Source organism: Panthera uncia, assembly GCF_023721935.1.
Source record: "Panthera uncia isolate 11264 chromosome B3 unlocalized genomic scaffold, Puncia_PCG_1.0 HiC_scaffold_1, whole genome shotgun sequence".
In the NCBI taxonomy this organism is placed as follows: domain Eukaryota; kingdom Metazoa; phylum Chordata; class Mammalia; order Carnivora; family Felidae; genus Panthera; species Panthera uncia.
In genome coordinates this window covers 85,496,986-85,511,086 of record NW_026057582.1, presented here as the reverse complement: position 1 = coordinate 85,511,086, position 14,101 = coordinate 85,496,986, and the positions used below count along the sequence as shown (strand labels likewise).

The 14,101-nt window shown below is 38.0% G+C and overlaps 1 protein-coding gene across 7 annotated transcripts in view; it reads left to right on the top strand.

Moving 5' to 3' along the window:
• TP53BP1 (tumor protein p53 binding protein 1) overlaps nt 1-14,101 on the top strand; it is a 71,534-nt gene that overhangs the window by 26,155 nt on the left and 31,278 nt on the right. For all 7 annotated transcript variants that reach the window (XR_007453804.1, XR_007453805.1, XM_049613482.1 and 4 more), the window contains exons 12-14: nt 3,449-4,772; nt 11,305-11,424; nt 12,182-12,385. Coding sequence is in view for 5 of the 7 variants with exons in the window: in XM_049613482.1 (XP_049469439.1) it covers nt 3,449-4,772; nt 11,305-11,424; nt 12,182-12,385 (1,648 nt within the window). In the remaining 2 variants the exon portion in view is untranslated. The remainder of the gene's footprint in view (nt 1-3,448; nt 4,773-11,304; nt 11,425-12,181; nt 12,386-14,101) is intronic.

The window sequence follows — 14,101 nt, the reverse complement described above, 5'->3', positions numbered from 1 at the left end:
TTTATAAATAATAGCTTGTTGGGGCGCCTGGGTGGCTCAGTCGGTTAAGCATCTGACTCTTGATTTTTGGCTCATGTCACGATCTCATTGTTCCTGAGTTTTAACCCCGCATCGGGCTCTGTGCGGACAGTGCAGAGCCTGCTTGGGATTTTCTTTTAACCTCTCTGTTCCTTCACCACTTGTGCTCTTTTGCTCTCTCTCAAAATAAATAAACTTAAAACAAAAATTAAAAAAAAAAAAAAAAAGAAATAGTAGCTTATTGATGGGCTGTTTAGCCCCTAAAATTTTACTCTGACTGAAGTTCTACATATATTGAATACAAATCCTGTAAAAATATAAAATTATACCAGTATTTACTCTGATAATGCTTAAAAGGTATTCATAATTGGGGGAACTACTTAATGGATATGTGGTTTCTTTTTGGAGTGATGAAAATTTTTTTAACTAGATAGAGGTGGTAGTGGTTACACTACATTGTAAGTAAGTGTTTACTCCGGAGTGGTTAATTTTATGTTATGCGAATTTCACTTAAGAGATACTCATAGTTTATGGGGCGCCTGGGTGGCTCAGTCAGTTAAGCCTCAGACTTTGCCTCAGGTCATGAGTTCAAGCCCGCATCGGTTGGATTCTGTGTCTCCCTCTCTCTCTGCTCCTCCCCTGCTTGCATTTTGTCTCTCTCAAAAATGAATAAACGTTAAAAAAGTTGATTAGTAGTGTCTTATATATGAGCTTTTGTAAAATGACTTATTTTGTAATAAAAATTTCTTATAGAGGATGTCTAATATAGAGATAAATGAAAATAAGATCATTACTTATTCTGTCTCAGAAATAGACTTTTGGGGCCCCTGGGTGACTCAGTCAGTTAAGCATACAACTTCAGCTCAGATCATGATTGCATGGTTTGTGAGTTCGAGCCCTGTGTCGGGCTCTGTGCTGACAGCTTAGAGCCTGGAGCCTGCTTCAGATTCTGTGTCTCCCTCTCTCTGTGCTCCTCCCCTGCTCATGCTGTCTCTTTCCCTAAAAAAATAAACATTTAAAAAAATTTTTTAAAAAGAAATAGCCACTTTTCACCTTTTTGTGTGTGTTTAAGAATTCATGAAAATCATAGAAAAATGTATAAAAAGTCTACAGTAAAATATATGTTCACATACTTTTTTTTTTTTTTACTAAAATAGAAACGGCTTCTATTTAATGCATAGCCTGAATGTTTTTCTCTTTTAATATTCATCTAAAATTTTATGTAGATAACACTCACATGATGGAATACTTTGTATCCTAATTTTTATTTTATTTTTACTATTTAACATTTATTTCTTGAGAGAGAGAGAAAGCGTGCATGCAAGCAGGGGAGGGGCAGAAAGAGAGGGAGACACAGAATCTGAAGCAGGCCCTGGGCTCAGCTGTCATGACAGCACAAAGCCCGATGCAGGGCTCAAACTCACAGAGTATGAAATCATGACCTGAGCTGAAGTCAGACGCTTAACTGACTGAGGCATCCAGGCACCCCTGTATCATAATTTTTAAGTGAATCTTCTCTTATAAGGTATTTTATATTGTTTCCTATTCTAAATAATACATTTGCACTGAACAGTATTGTAGCTAAGTAGCAGTGTACTTCGATCAAATCATTTCCCAGAATCGGAATTCTTGGGTGAGAGAGTATATGAAGTTTCAAGGCTATTGTTTATTGTCCTAGTGCCATTTAGAAATGTTGAGCCAATTTATACTTACTTTGTCACACCTGAGAATATGAGCAGTCTTAAATTTATGACTTTTTTTTTTTAAATTTTTCTTTTATGTTTATTTATTTCTGAGACAGAGGGAGACAGAGCATGAGAGGGGGAGGGGCAAAGGGAGAGAGAGACCCAGAATCGGAAGCAGGCTCCAGGCTCCGAGCTGTCAGCACAGAGCCTGACGCGGGGCTTGAACTCACATACTGTGAGATCATGACCTGAGCCGGTCACTCAACCGACTGAGCCACCCAGGCGCCCCAAATTTATGACTTTTTATAATCTGAAAGGGTAAACGATAACAGGAGACATTGGAATAACAGCATTTATGGAGTATACAGAATTTTTGGCAACTTAATTTTGATTTTCTCTTTCCCTTAAAAATCATAGGAAATTAATGCCTTATCATCTAAGTTTAGAGTTTTATAGCATTTATGTCAGGTAAAATAACACATTAAATGTAAGTTCTTACATAAAAACATATCTAAGCTTTGGGTTGTTTTCTCTTTTTTTATATTAAGGTGGTGTTTAAAATAAAATGCCATCTTAATTGGGGAGTTTGGTGAATTTTGGTTGTTGTGTCCAAATGTGTAGACACCACCACCACCACATTCATCAAAGTGCAGAACAGTTTCCTCACCCTAAGAAGTTTCTTCATAATCCTTTGCAGTTGATTCATCCTCCCCATCTCCTGACCCCCTATTCTATTTTAGTCAACCACTTGTTTGCCTTCTGTCACTATATTTTTGGGTTTTTTTTTTTTTTTTTTGAGAATTTCATATAGTTGGGATCATGAAGTGTATATGGTCTTTTGTTTGAGTTCTTTAGCTTAGCATTTTTTGAGGTTCATTCATATTATTGCATGTAATAACATCCGATTCCTTTTCATTGTTGAGTAGTATCCCATAATATAGATATCCACAATTTGTTTATTCACTAGTTGATGAACACTTGAGTTGCTTCCAGTTTTGAACTGTTATGAGTAACACTGCTATAAGCATTTGCATCCACATCTTGGAGCGGACATAGGATTTTATTTCTCTTGGGTAAATACTTAACAAGTGGAATTTCTGGGTCATATGGTAATGTATGTTTAACCTTAGAAGATACTGTCATTCTCTTTTCCCTTTTGCATTCCCACCAGCAGTCTATGAGAGTTACAGTTGTTTGATATCCTCACCAACAGGATGTAGTCGTTTTAATTTCAGCCATCCCTGTTGGTATGTACTGGTGTCTGTTGACTGATGATATTGAAAGCTTTGGATTTTAACCTCTATTTTATGAATACTAGCATATTTTGAGGTGGTGGGAAGTAAAATAAGTGTATAGTCCTTTGTGAGAAATGAAGTGGGCCGTGTAAGCATGTGTTTAAATGATTACTGTGTGATTGAGGGCCCATCAAATATGTGACAAGATTTTGGTAGCTTGGTGATGTACAGTTAAATTTAAGTGTCTTCCTACCTTTAGAAGGATAAGTTAATACTTTAATGTTTCTGATTGTGTTATCTAGATGAGTGATTCATAGGAAAAGGATTAAATGAGTGGCTTAGATTGTAGAAAAGACTGGTGACTTAGGAATTTTGTATTTCTGAGATTATGGCCCTAGAGTTCTATAATTCTTGAATAATTGCTTTAGAAATTTTAGATGAATTCAAGGATTAGATATAAAAGAAATAGGATTATGAAGAAATGATTTATTTCTTTTTGTTCCTCCTTAGGACATTTTCATTCCATCCCCAAGTTTGGAAGAACGATCAAATGATGGGAAGAAAGGTGGAGATTTGCACAGTTCATCTTTGACTGTTGAGTGTTCTAAAACTTCAGAGATTGAACCAAAGAATTCCACTGAGGATATTGGGCCATCTTTGACAGGGGATTCTTGTAAGTTGATGCTTTCTACAAGTGAGTATAGTCAGTCCCCGAAGGTGGAGAGCTTGAATTCTCACAGGATTGGTGAAGATGGGGAGAACACACAGATTGAGGATACTGAACCCATGTCTCCAGTTCTTAATTCTAAACTTGTTCCTGCTGAAAATGATAATATCCTGATGAATCCATCACAAGATGGCCAAGTAGAACTGAATCAGAAGGATAAAACAAAGGGGGATGACACAGAAACCAGAGACGACGTAAGTATTTTAGCCACTGATTGCAAAGGCAGAGAAGAGACTGTAGCAGAAGATGTTTGTATTGATCTCACTTGTGATTCAGGAAGTCAGGCAGTTCCTTCTCCAGCTACTCGATCTGAGGCACTCTCTAGTGTTTTAGATCAGGAGGAAGCTATGGAAATTAAAGAACATCATCCAGAGGAGGGGTCTTCAGGGTCTGAGGTGGAAGAAATCCCAGAGACTCCTTGTGAAAGTCAAGGAGAAGAGCCCAAAGAAGAAAATATGGAGAGTGTCCCATTGCACCTTTCTCTGACTGAAACTCAGTCCCAAGGGTTGTGTCTTCCAAAGGAAATCCCAAAACAAGAATGCCAGGAAGCTATGGAAGTTGAAACCAGTGTGATTAGTATTGATTCCCCCCAGAAGATTCCAGTTCTTGACCACGAATTGGAACATAAGGATCAGGAGGCTTGGGAAGAAGCTACTTCAGAGGATTCAAGTGTTGTCATTGTAGATGTGAAGGAACCATCTCCCAGAGTTGATGTTTCTTCTGAACCTTTAGAGGGAGTGGAGAAATGCTCAGATTCCCAGTCGTGGGAGGATGATGCTCCAGAAATAGAACCATGTGCTGAGAATAGAGTTGACACCCAGGAAGAAAAGAGTGCAGAATATGAAGGAGATGTGAAATCAGTGACTGCCGAAAAGGAACCTATAGAGGTGCACTCTCCACAGCCTCCCTTGACTTTAGTGAGAGCAGATGATGCTCTGAGACCTGACCAGGAGATGCAGCAAGCTGAACCTCAAGAGAAAACTGGTAACTCATTACCAAAAGACTCAGAAATAGCTAATGCAAAGCAGCTGGGCTCAGGCGTAGAAACCCAGCAGCTGGAGAAGGCCTCTGCCCATGCTTCACAAAGCTTCTGTGAAAGCTCTAGTGGTGAGTGTGCTTATAAATTGTTCTGTTTCTAATCAAAGTATAATTTGGAATAGAAGGTAGGAGAGTACCGTGCTTATGTCAGGGGTGAAAATTAACTTGGAATTATGTTTATGAAGAGCCAGTCATAGTTGGGGAAATAAAGAAATTGCATTATGTATTTCTTTTGTAGCTGTAATTGTGGAATCATCCGAGGTTTATCAGCTTTATAACTCAGGAATAATCAGCATGAATTTTCTAGGTATTTAGAAATTGTAACAATCTGGTGTTTTCTACTTGGGTCCCAACCTTGCTCATATTTTTATATTTTGACAGTTACCTTGAAATAAAAGGATTTTTTTTTTTTTTTGATTACCCTACATAGTAAAATATTTAGAATTTTGTTAATGAGTGTACTGTTATTTTTTTTTTTTTTCTTTTTATGGGCATTAGGTAAAGTTTCTAAATTTTGTTCAACATATATACATCTTAAACCTTAAATTTGAAGGGGCACCTGGGTGGCTCAGACGGTTGAGTGTCTGACTTTGGCTCAGGTCTTGATCTCATGGTTTGTGAGTTCAAGCCCCACATTGGGCTCACTGCTGTCAGTTTGTCAGTGCAGAGCCTGCTTCAGATCCTCTGTCCCCCTCTGTCTGCCCCTCCCCTGTTTGCATTCTCCCCCAAATAAGTAGATATTAAAAAACAAAAACAAAACCCTTAAACCAGAAAAGATAATTAGTCTATGTTCTTTAGCTATTTTACCTAAGACCAGAATGAGAATACTTTCTGAATGCCCAGATTTAGTATAATTTGAAAACAAAACAATCTCTTAAAAACAGAAAAATGAAAACAAAATACAAATTTAAGAAAACAAGTCCCCAAGTATATCGAAGTGAGAAACTGTATTTGGGCAGCCTCATAGCTATTAGTATAGGTGATCAGACCTTTTGATGTTCCTGGAACAGTCCCAGTTTATACTTCTTGTCTAGGTGTGATTATTATTAGTACTTTTTTTTTTACTTTCAAAATTGCCCCTATCATTAGGTTTTATATTCAGGATTCTTTTTTTTTTTTTCTTTTTTAGAACAAGAAATTGTTATAACTGGAAGGAAGTTGAAAGAGTTATGGGTTCGTTCTCTTCTTTCTAAAGTCATAGCTAGTTAATAATTGAGGTGGAACTAGAACCTAGGTCTGCTGATTCTGAACTCTATGCTTTTTACTCCTGTAAGACTATGTAATATAGTTTCTCTGAATCTGACAAATTATGGCAAAGAACTATCTGAATGATCTAATATCTTGTTGAATATTTTTAAAAATTGTTTTATATCTAAATACTGTTACTGACCTAGGCTAAGAAAGCATTAGGGCCTATAAATTGTTTTAATATGGTTGCTTAGGAGTATTTTTTAATTATCTTAGCACTTGAATGCAAAAGAAGCTTCTAAAACATTGGGGTATTAGTTGTATCATTTTAACATGAATTCTTGCTCCATGAATTCTTGCTTACATCATGAACTGCCCGGGCCAGCTCTTTTTTATAGTAGACACTGTGATAGTAAAAACTTACTTTACTAATCTTTTGTCTAGATTGTTGAAAATACTATTAAGTTGTTTTCTGCTTCAAGATTTTAGTTTTTGAGCCAAACAACTAAAAACAGTGAAGACAGTGGTTGGACTGTTAGAAAATTAGTCTGAAGTAAAATAAATCATTCAGAAGAGCATTGCTAGACAAGAGAAAAAATTATTCTGTACTTAAAATACAGTTGTTTAATTGCTAAAGTTTAAGAGAGATTAATTTAAATGAGAGTAGCCTAAAAAGTTAATGGTTCTTTAGTTTGGAAAGACAAAATGAAAGATACGAATTGGTTGAGTCCCAGATTTGTTAATTAGATTCCTGTATAGTAAAGTTAGAAGGGTTACTTTTGTTTTTGTTAATAGCTTTATTGATTAAAAAAAAGTATACGTGCTTAGTTGTAAAAGTTTGAACAGTACAGGGAAGAGGAGAGAGGGAGTTGGGAGAGAAAAGGAGAGAATCACTGTTAAGTGCCTTTATATATAGATAACTTGGAGACATGAGATGTCTTCAGACATCTGTTTATGAAAACCTCTTGAAATTTGAAAAAGCAAATTTAGAAAGATGGTACTTGGAAACCAAGCCTTATTCAATATATAATATGATTTTGATAGGTTGATTATAGGAAAAATTGTGACAAGTTCAATGTCTTTAATTAAATCCATAAGAGGTAGTCTATGATGGGTTAATAATGATCAGGGAAGCTAGGTATGTTTTGTGCTCTAGCTCTAACCTCTACCGTCTTACTTTATGAATATCCTCCTAATTAGGTGTTAATGTCAGAGGCAGACTTGTAGGGTAAAGTGTTTATGCATGAAGTTATCTAGTATAGAAATTCTCAGATTTTTAAGTAGGTGGCTTTTAATCAGTTGTAAGAAATAACTGGTTCTTCTTTTGAGCACAAAAGAAGATTAAATGGGATATAGATTGTAACAAAAAGTTAGAAGTAAGGGACACATTCCTGACTTTAAAGGTTTTTTAAATATTGCTTTGGACTAATGACTTTCCTAAAATCCTTAGTAATAAAGACAAACACCCCACTCAGCTGGTTTGGTGATTGATACTAAGTTTCCTTTTGTTCATTGCTTTCTTCATAGGTTGGTATGCTGGCAAACAATAGGATAGCCCGTGATAATCTGGGATTGCAGGAAGGGATTTGATAAATTAAACAATATGTGTGATAAGTGTCAGAGAAAGAATTAAATATGTGGAAAATTCCAGTATTAAAGGGTGAAATACTATTTTGCAGGATGGTGATAACTTGATTAGTGGTGTCTTTCATGTGAGTTGAACAAAAGCAGAGAGATGGGAAAGCATTTGGAGGACATTGAATAGAGGCTTTCTGAATATGAATAATTAAAGACTAGAAATATAGGCTGCTACTAGTTAATTGAATGCTGATTAAAGAGTTAGGAATTTATCTTTTAGTGGAAACCTTGGCATTTTGACAGGAGGCTAACATATTCTAATGTTTTATAGGAATGTTACTTTGGTTGTGGTGTACAGAATGAATTGGGGCTTGGGGAAGAGGGTAGACTTCTGGCAGAGAAAATAATTGATAGGCTGTTGTAATAATCCAGGAATGAATCATTGAAGGACCAGATAAGGAGTGCAGTGTTGCTTATAAAAGTAGATTCATTTTTCTGTTGGTTGTAGTAATGCAGCTGGGTCAGTGGTGTACAAATAATTGTTCTTAAGTATTATCTAGTACTGTGCAAAGGAAACCCTGTTATGGGGAAATGTTCAGTAATTAATGCTTGCATATTACATTTGCATGTTACGGTATGACATAAAAGGAAGTACTTAAAGATTTCATATATAGATTTGTTGCATCCACACGACTCCTGAAACAGAATGCTACGGGCACCAGTGACAGTCACAACAAAGTTTATTACAATGAGAGGCAAGGCCGACCGATCGGGACCAACACTCTGGATAAGAGTGCGGCCCCGAACAGCCAGGGGACAGAGTTTTTATAACCGATCACATCGTTTTATCATCACCTGGGAACAGAACAAAGAAACAGGTTCCAGATGAGTTAGAAACAGTTGCCTAATGAGGTGTTTACTTTAGACTTTCTGCCTCTAAGTTGCAACCAGTGGATCTCCTTGACCCTGCCTCTGATGCTCTTTTCTTTGAACTTTTGTTTCCTTAATTGGTGAAGCTTAATTTACAAGGGTATGAGGTGTAGTCTACCAGAGCAAAGCAAGGCTGTTATCTCTTAACCTTCAGTGTCAACACAAAGCTGTTATTTTTCAAGCTAAGCATTAGCTCTACACTACAATTTAACCCTTACAGATTTTCTTTCTTAAGTTTATTTTTGGAAGAGAGAAAGAGAGAGGGTGCGTGTGCACACGAGCAGAGGAGAGGCAGAGAGAGAGAGAGGGGGAGAGGGAGAATCCCCAGTAGGCTCCACGCCAACAGCGCAGAGCCCCACGTGGGGCTTGATCCCACTGACCATGAGGTCATGACCTGAGCTGAAATCAAGAGTCAGATGCTTACCGACTGAGCCACCCGGGCACCCCCACATAGATTTTCAAAAGTCTGCTTGGTCAGTCATAATAGGAGGGATGGTTCCTGTCAAGAGAGCAGTGCAGTGCAGGTGAGTGTTCCAGGAACCAAAATTCTGTAAAATATATCTTTGCGATGTTTGATATTTTGTGAGATATTTTTTTACTTTTTAGTTTTTGTATCTCTTCTAAGTTCTTCTTTATTAACTTAAAGGACTTGCTTTTTAAGTAATTGCCAGAGAAAGAATCCTTATATACCTGACCCATTTCTCTTTTCTATTACTATGGTGGAATTCTTTGCCATATAAGATGCGAATCTGATAGTCTTTCTCATACTCTTTACAGTTCCTTTAGCTGAGCATATATACTTTTCACCCTTTATTTCTTTTTTTCTTTTATGTATATTTATTTTGAGAGAGAGAGAGAGACAAGAGTGGGAGCCAGGGAGGGGCAGAGAGAGAGAGAGAGGGAGACCCAGAATCCAAAGCAGGCTCCAGGCTCCGAGCTGTCAGCACAGAGCCGGACGCTGGGCTCGAACCCACAAGCCGTGAGATCAAGACCTGAGCCCACTGAGCCACCCAGGCGCCCCTCACCCTTTATTTCTAAAGTTTATTTCATTTTCTCTCTTCATCCCTTCAGGTTACTAATTCATTTTCTCTCACATGTAGATGTAAGAGATGTTTTTTGTTGCTTTGTGACTGAAGAAAAAAGTATCAAAGTGCTTCATATGAAAGATAATAAAAGGTAGAAGTGGAGTGGAAAAAGATGAAAAGAGAAAAGTGTGGTATTGTGAGAAATTAACTTGGTTTTCATCCAGTGCCTGACACAGAGCTCCAAAAATCCTTGTAATTTCCTAAGTGCTAGGAATATCTTTTGCTATTCATAACAAACCCTTTCAAACACCTCTGAGTTTATGCTAATGAAGTGATTTAGGGTGGAATCCCTACATAGCCTCAGGACCCAGGCTGTTCTCTGGGAAGACCAAGTGAATAGAGGGTTGAAACTTTCAGCCCTACCCACCCTCCTGCTGGAAGGAAGGGCTGGAGATTAAAGCTCAATGAAATTGCTTGAGCAACAAGATTTAATAAGGTTCTGCCCAAAGTTGTAATGAGCCAGAGCTAGGTATCTCATCCCAGTTGCACGGGGACTGAAGCTCCTGCTATCAGAACCCTTCTGGACCTTACCCTGTGTACTGCTTCATTTGGCTGTTCATCTGTGTCCTTTATAATAAATTGGTAAGTGAGAGTGAGTGTTTCTCCGAGTATTGTGAGCAGCTCTTGTAAGTTAGTCAAACCTGAGGGAGGAGGTTGTGGGATCCTCAAAGTATAGCCATTTGTTGAGAAACACAGATAACAACAGGGCCTTGTGATTGCTATCTGAAGTGGGGGCAGTCTTGTGGGACTGATGCCACCTCCAGGTAGATTTCTGTGTCAAAAGTGAGTGATACCAGTCATTTGCTGCTGAGAATGGATAATTGCTTGGTGGTGTTGGGATACACATTCGGCAAAATGCTTGTGAAGGAGTAGAGTCTGGGTATGCCAGATTATAGGTATTTTGAGCCATCACAGTAAAGTAAGTACAAATTTTCAGATGTTAGGTTGAAGAGGAGCAGTCTAGCAGTTCTTTTTTTTTTTTTTTCTCCCAAACCTAGTCACTTTATTAAAAGAGATAAACAAGAAATCAGAAAATGTGATTTTTTTTAAAAAAATGTTTATTTTGTGAGAGTGTGTGTGTGTGTGTGTGTGTGTGTGTGTGTGTGTGTGTACAGAAGCTGCGGAGTGGCAGAGATTGGGGAAAAGAGAGAATCCCAAGCGGGCTCCGTGCTGTCAGTGCAGAGCCTGACAAAGATCATGACCTATGCCAAAACCAAGAGTTGGACGCTTAACCGACTGAGCCACCCAGGTGCCCCCAGAAAATGTCATTTTGGCAGTTTGCTAATTCTGATTAGTAAAAACCTTGGAACCAAGACCTAGTTAAAAATAAAGGTTTATATCTTGACAAGTTGTTATGTTTATATTAATTTATTGATGACTAACCAAAATGGGTGCACTGGGAATGCTCATATATGTGGGATTTACTATTGTGCAGACATTTACATATGAATATTAGTATTATGGCCTAGAAGGAATGTGGTCAGTTCATGTTCCTTTTGAACTCATGTTCCTCAGGGCCTCTAAACTTTGGGCTTCCTCCGTTTTGTCTGTTTTCTGGTTGTCTGCTTTGTGTCAGACCTATTGTTGGCTGTAACCAGAGCACAGAAAATAATAGGAAATTGGTTGGGAGGCCTGGTGAGGCAGGTTGGGAATGTGGCTGATTTGGGGAGCAAGGGAAAAGAATAATTGAAATACTTCTTGCAGTTCTTCTCACTTTTACTTTTATTTTCTTCTTATACTTCTGTTTTGGTTTCTTTTTTTATTTATTAATTTTTAATTATTATTATTATTATTATTATTATTATTTTTACTCCCTCCAGAAACTCCATTTCATTTCACGTTGCCTAAGGAAGGTGATATTATCCCACCATTGACTGGTGCAACTCCACCTCTTATTGGTCACCTGAAACTGGAGCCCAAGAGACACAGTACTCCTATTGGTGAGCGACTAAAATGTAATAATATTTAAAGCAGAATTTCTGAGATACCATTCTTTATGCAAGTGATTCTTTTAGATTTGAGGAGTTGGGCCTGCCTGGTAAGGTTGGTTTTGTCTTAGAGAATAAGCTGTGATGTCTGATTCCATGAATTTGCTCCTAGAAGATACTGAGTGGTAATGAGAAGAAAGAAAGGGTGGGAGGAAGGAAGGAAGAGAATACACAGATTTTATTCTCTTACTTGCAGGACAATAGAATCTGAGTGCGAAGTAATGATACAGAGCTATTTTTATAAGGAAGGGACAGCAAATAGGGTAGAAGTACTGTTTATTCAGTACCCCGGCTATCAGTCTGCTACTTGACAGGGCAGGGAAACTTAGATCCTCCTTCCCTGAAACAGCCAGCAGTCTTCTGCATTAACCTATTTGTTTTCTCTAGTCAGTGCTGGGAGGTAACAGTCATGCCGTCTGGAGTCTCCTGCTACCTATGCCTGATGCTGGCAGATGTGGGTTGGCTGAGGGCTCATGCAGCATCCTTTGTCCAGATGCAGAAGTGGAACTGAATCCTGTTGCTCCTCTTAAGACCAGGTGTCAATACTAGTGCGTAGTTGTTGATACTGTGACAGGATCTATCCTAGGAAACCCCCCTTCAATCCTGCACAGCTGTGGAGCCAAACAGGCAAATTGGTGACCTCAAATTGTAGTTTTTCATGTTTGTATTTTAGTGTTTTTCCTTTCTTCCTCCTGCCTCCCTCTTTCAGGTATTAGCAACTATCCAGAAAGCACCATAGTAACCAGTGATGTCATGTCTGAAAGCATGGTGGAGACCAATGATCCCATACTTGGGAATGAAAAAGGAAATCCTGGGGCTGCCCCAGAAGTGGATGATAAATTGTGTCTAAGAATGAAACTGGTCACTCCTGAGACTGAGACGAGTGAAGAGTCTTTGCAGTTTAGTTTGGAAAGTAAGTTTTATTTTATGTCAATCTTGGGTAATTAGTAGCTGCAGATCATATGAGAAGTATTAGTTATCTTTCTCCTAGTTACAATGATTAATACTTTTATAATTGTATTTCCAAAGTCTTAAGTCTCACAGACTTAAGTCTTTGCTTTCAGCTGGGCACTGTCATGTTACTGAAGATGCTTCATTTTATAATCTCTGGTGCTGCTTGTTTCTCTGTATTAAACCTGCATATATAAAGTAATTGGTTTTCATGTTCAGAAACAGTTCAGAGGAGGGTAGAAAATACAGGATTGTGGATTCACACTCTAGGCTTGATTGACTGTTTCTCCATTACTTGCATGTTAATGGGTATGGCTAGAATACAGAGAAGGTACAAACAAGGGAGGTTGCAAAGATCCACATTTGGAAAGGCCTTTTACATGATGCTGAGACACTGAAGAATTGTAGGCAAGAGAATAATATCAGATTAGCTTTTTTAAAAGTATCAGTTGAGTATTAAAAACTTCATGCCTTTGTGCTTTATTCCTTGCCTTGCCTTCCCATTTCCTATTCTCCTGCCTGGAAAACTCAGACTTTGTTTAACCAGGAAGTAAGGTTATTAGTAGTGGAGATGGAGATGAGAGGATCAGTCAGAGAGGTGAATAGTAGAATTGAGAGAACCTTGGGACCGGTTGAATATGGAAGTTAGAGGGACGGGGGAAAAATACAGAATGAATCTACATCTGAATTTAGTTTTCATGATAGCACTCCAAAGTAGATATCCTTATTTCCAGAAACAGAGGTTTTAAAGTTATATGCCTAAAGTCACAATAATTGCTAAGAGATAATGTTAGAGTTTCAGTCAGATCTGTCTGACACAAAAGTTTATAATTTTTCCACTAGGTAGTTTGTAAATGCTGTTTAATGGAGTTAGAACAGGAAGAAGTCTTATAAAAGAGATGGGAAAGGAAGCTTATGGGGAGGAGAATTACAAGAAGATAATGTCAGATGCAAAAGTGAATGTCTAATAAGGTGTATCTGAAAATGTACATTGGATTTGGCCATTAGGATCCATTTGGTGACTCTAGCAAGAACTGTTCCAGTGTGGTGCTTTGGGTGGGAGCTATACTGAAGTTAATTGAGGAGTGATGGGAAGAAGAGGCAGCAAACATATTCTACTTTTGAGAAGTTTATATGAGAAAGGAAAACATACGCCACGTTAGAGAGATTTAGGATTGGGGATTTTTTTCATTTTTATGCCTAAGCATAGAGAGGCCTAAGCATTTTATAGGCTGAGAGAAAGTCTCCAAAAGAGAGATGGGTTAAAAATGAGGGAATAGGGGAAACAGTTAATGGATCAAAACCCTGAGGGAGTTGGGAGAGGAAGCTTTCAAAAGACTATAGCAGAATGGGTGGACTTGAATAAGAAGGGCCTTTCATTCTCTGGAGACCAAAGAAATTTTAGCTAATATGCTTTGAGTACTTATGATATTCCAGGCATTTTACATGTATAGCTCATTGAATCTCACAACAAACCTGTGAAGTAAGTCCTGTTACTATCCTCATTTTATAGGTGAAGAAACTGAGGCACAGGAAGATTGAGTGCTTTTCCTAGAGTCAAACAGCTAGTAAATGGGGTAGCCTGAATTTAAAGTGGTTTCTTTGTTTAATATTTTTTAATGTTTATTTTTGAGAGAGAGAGAGAGAGAGAGAGAGAGAGAGAGAGAGAGAGAGAGAG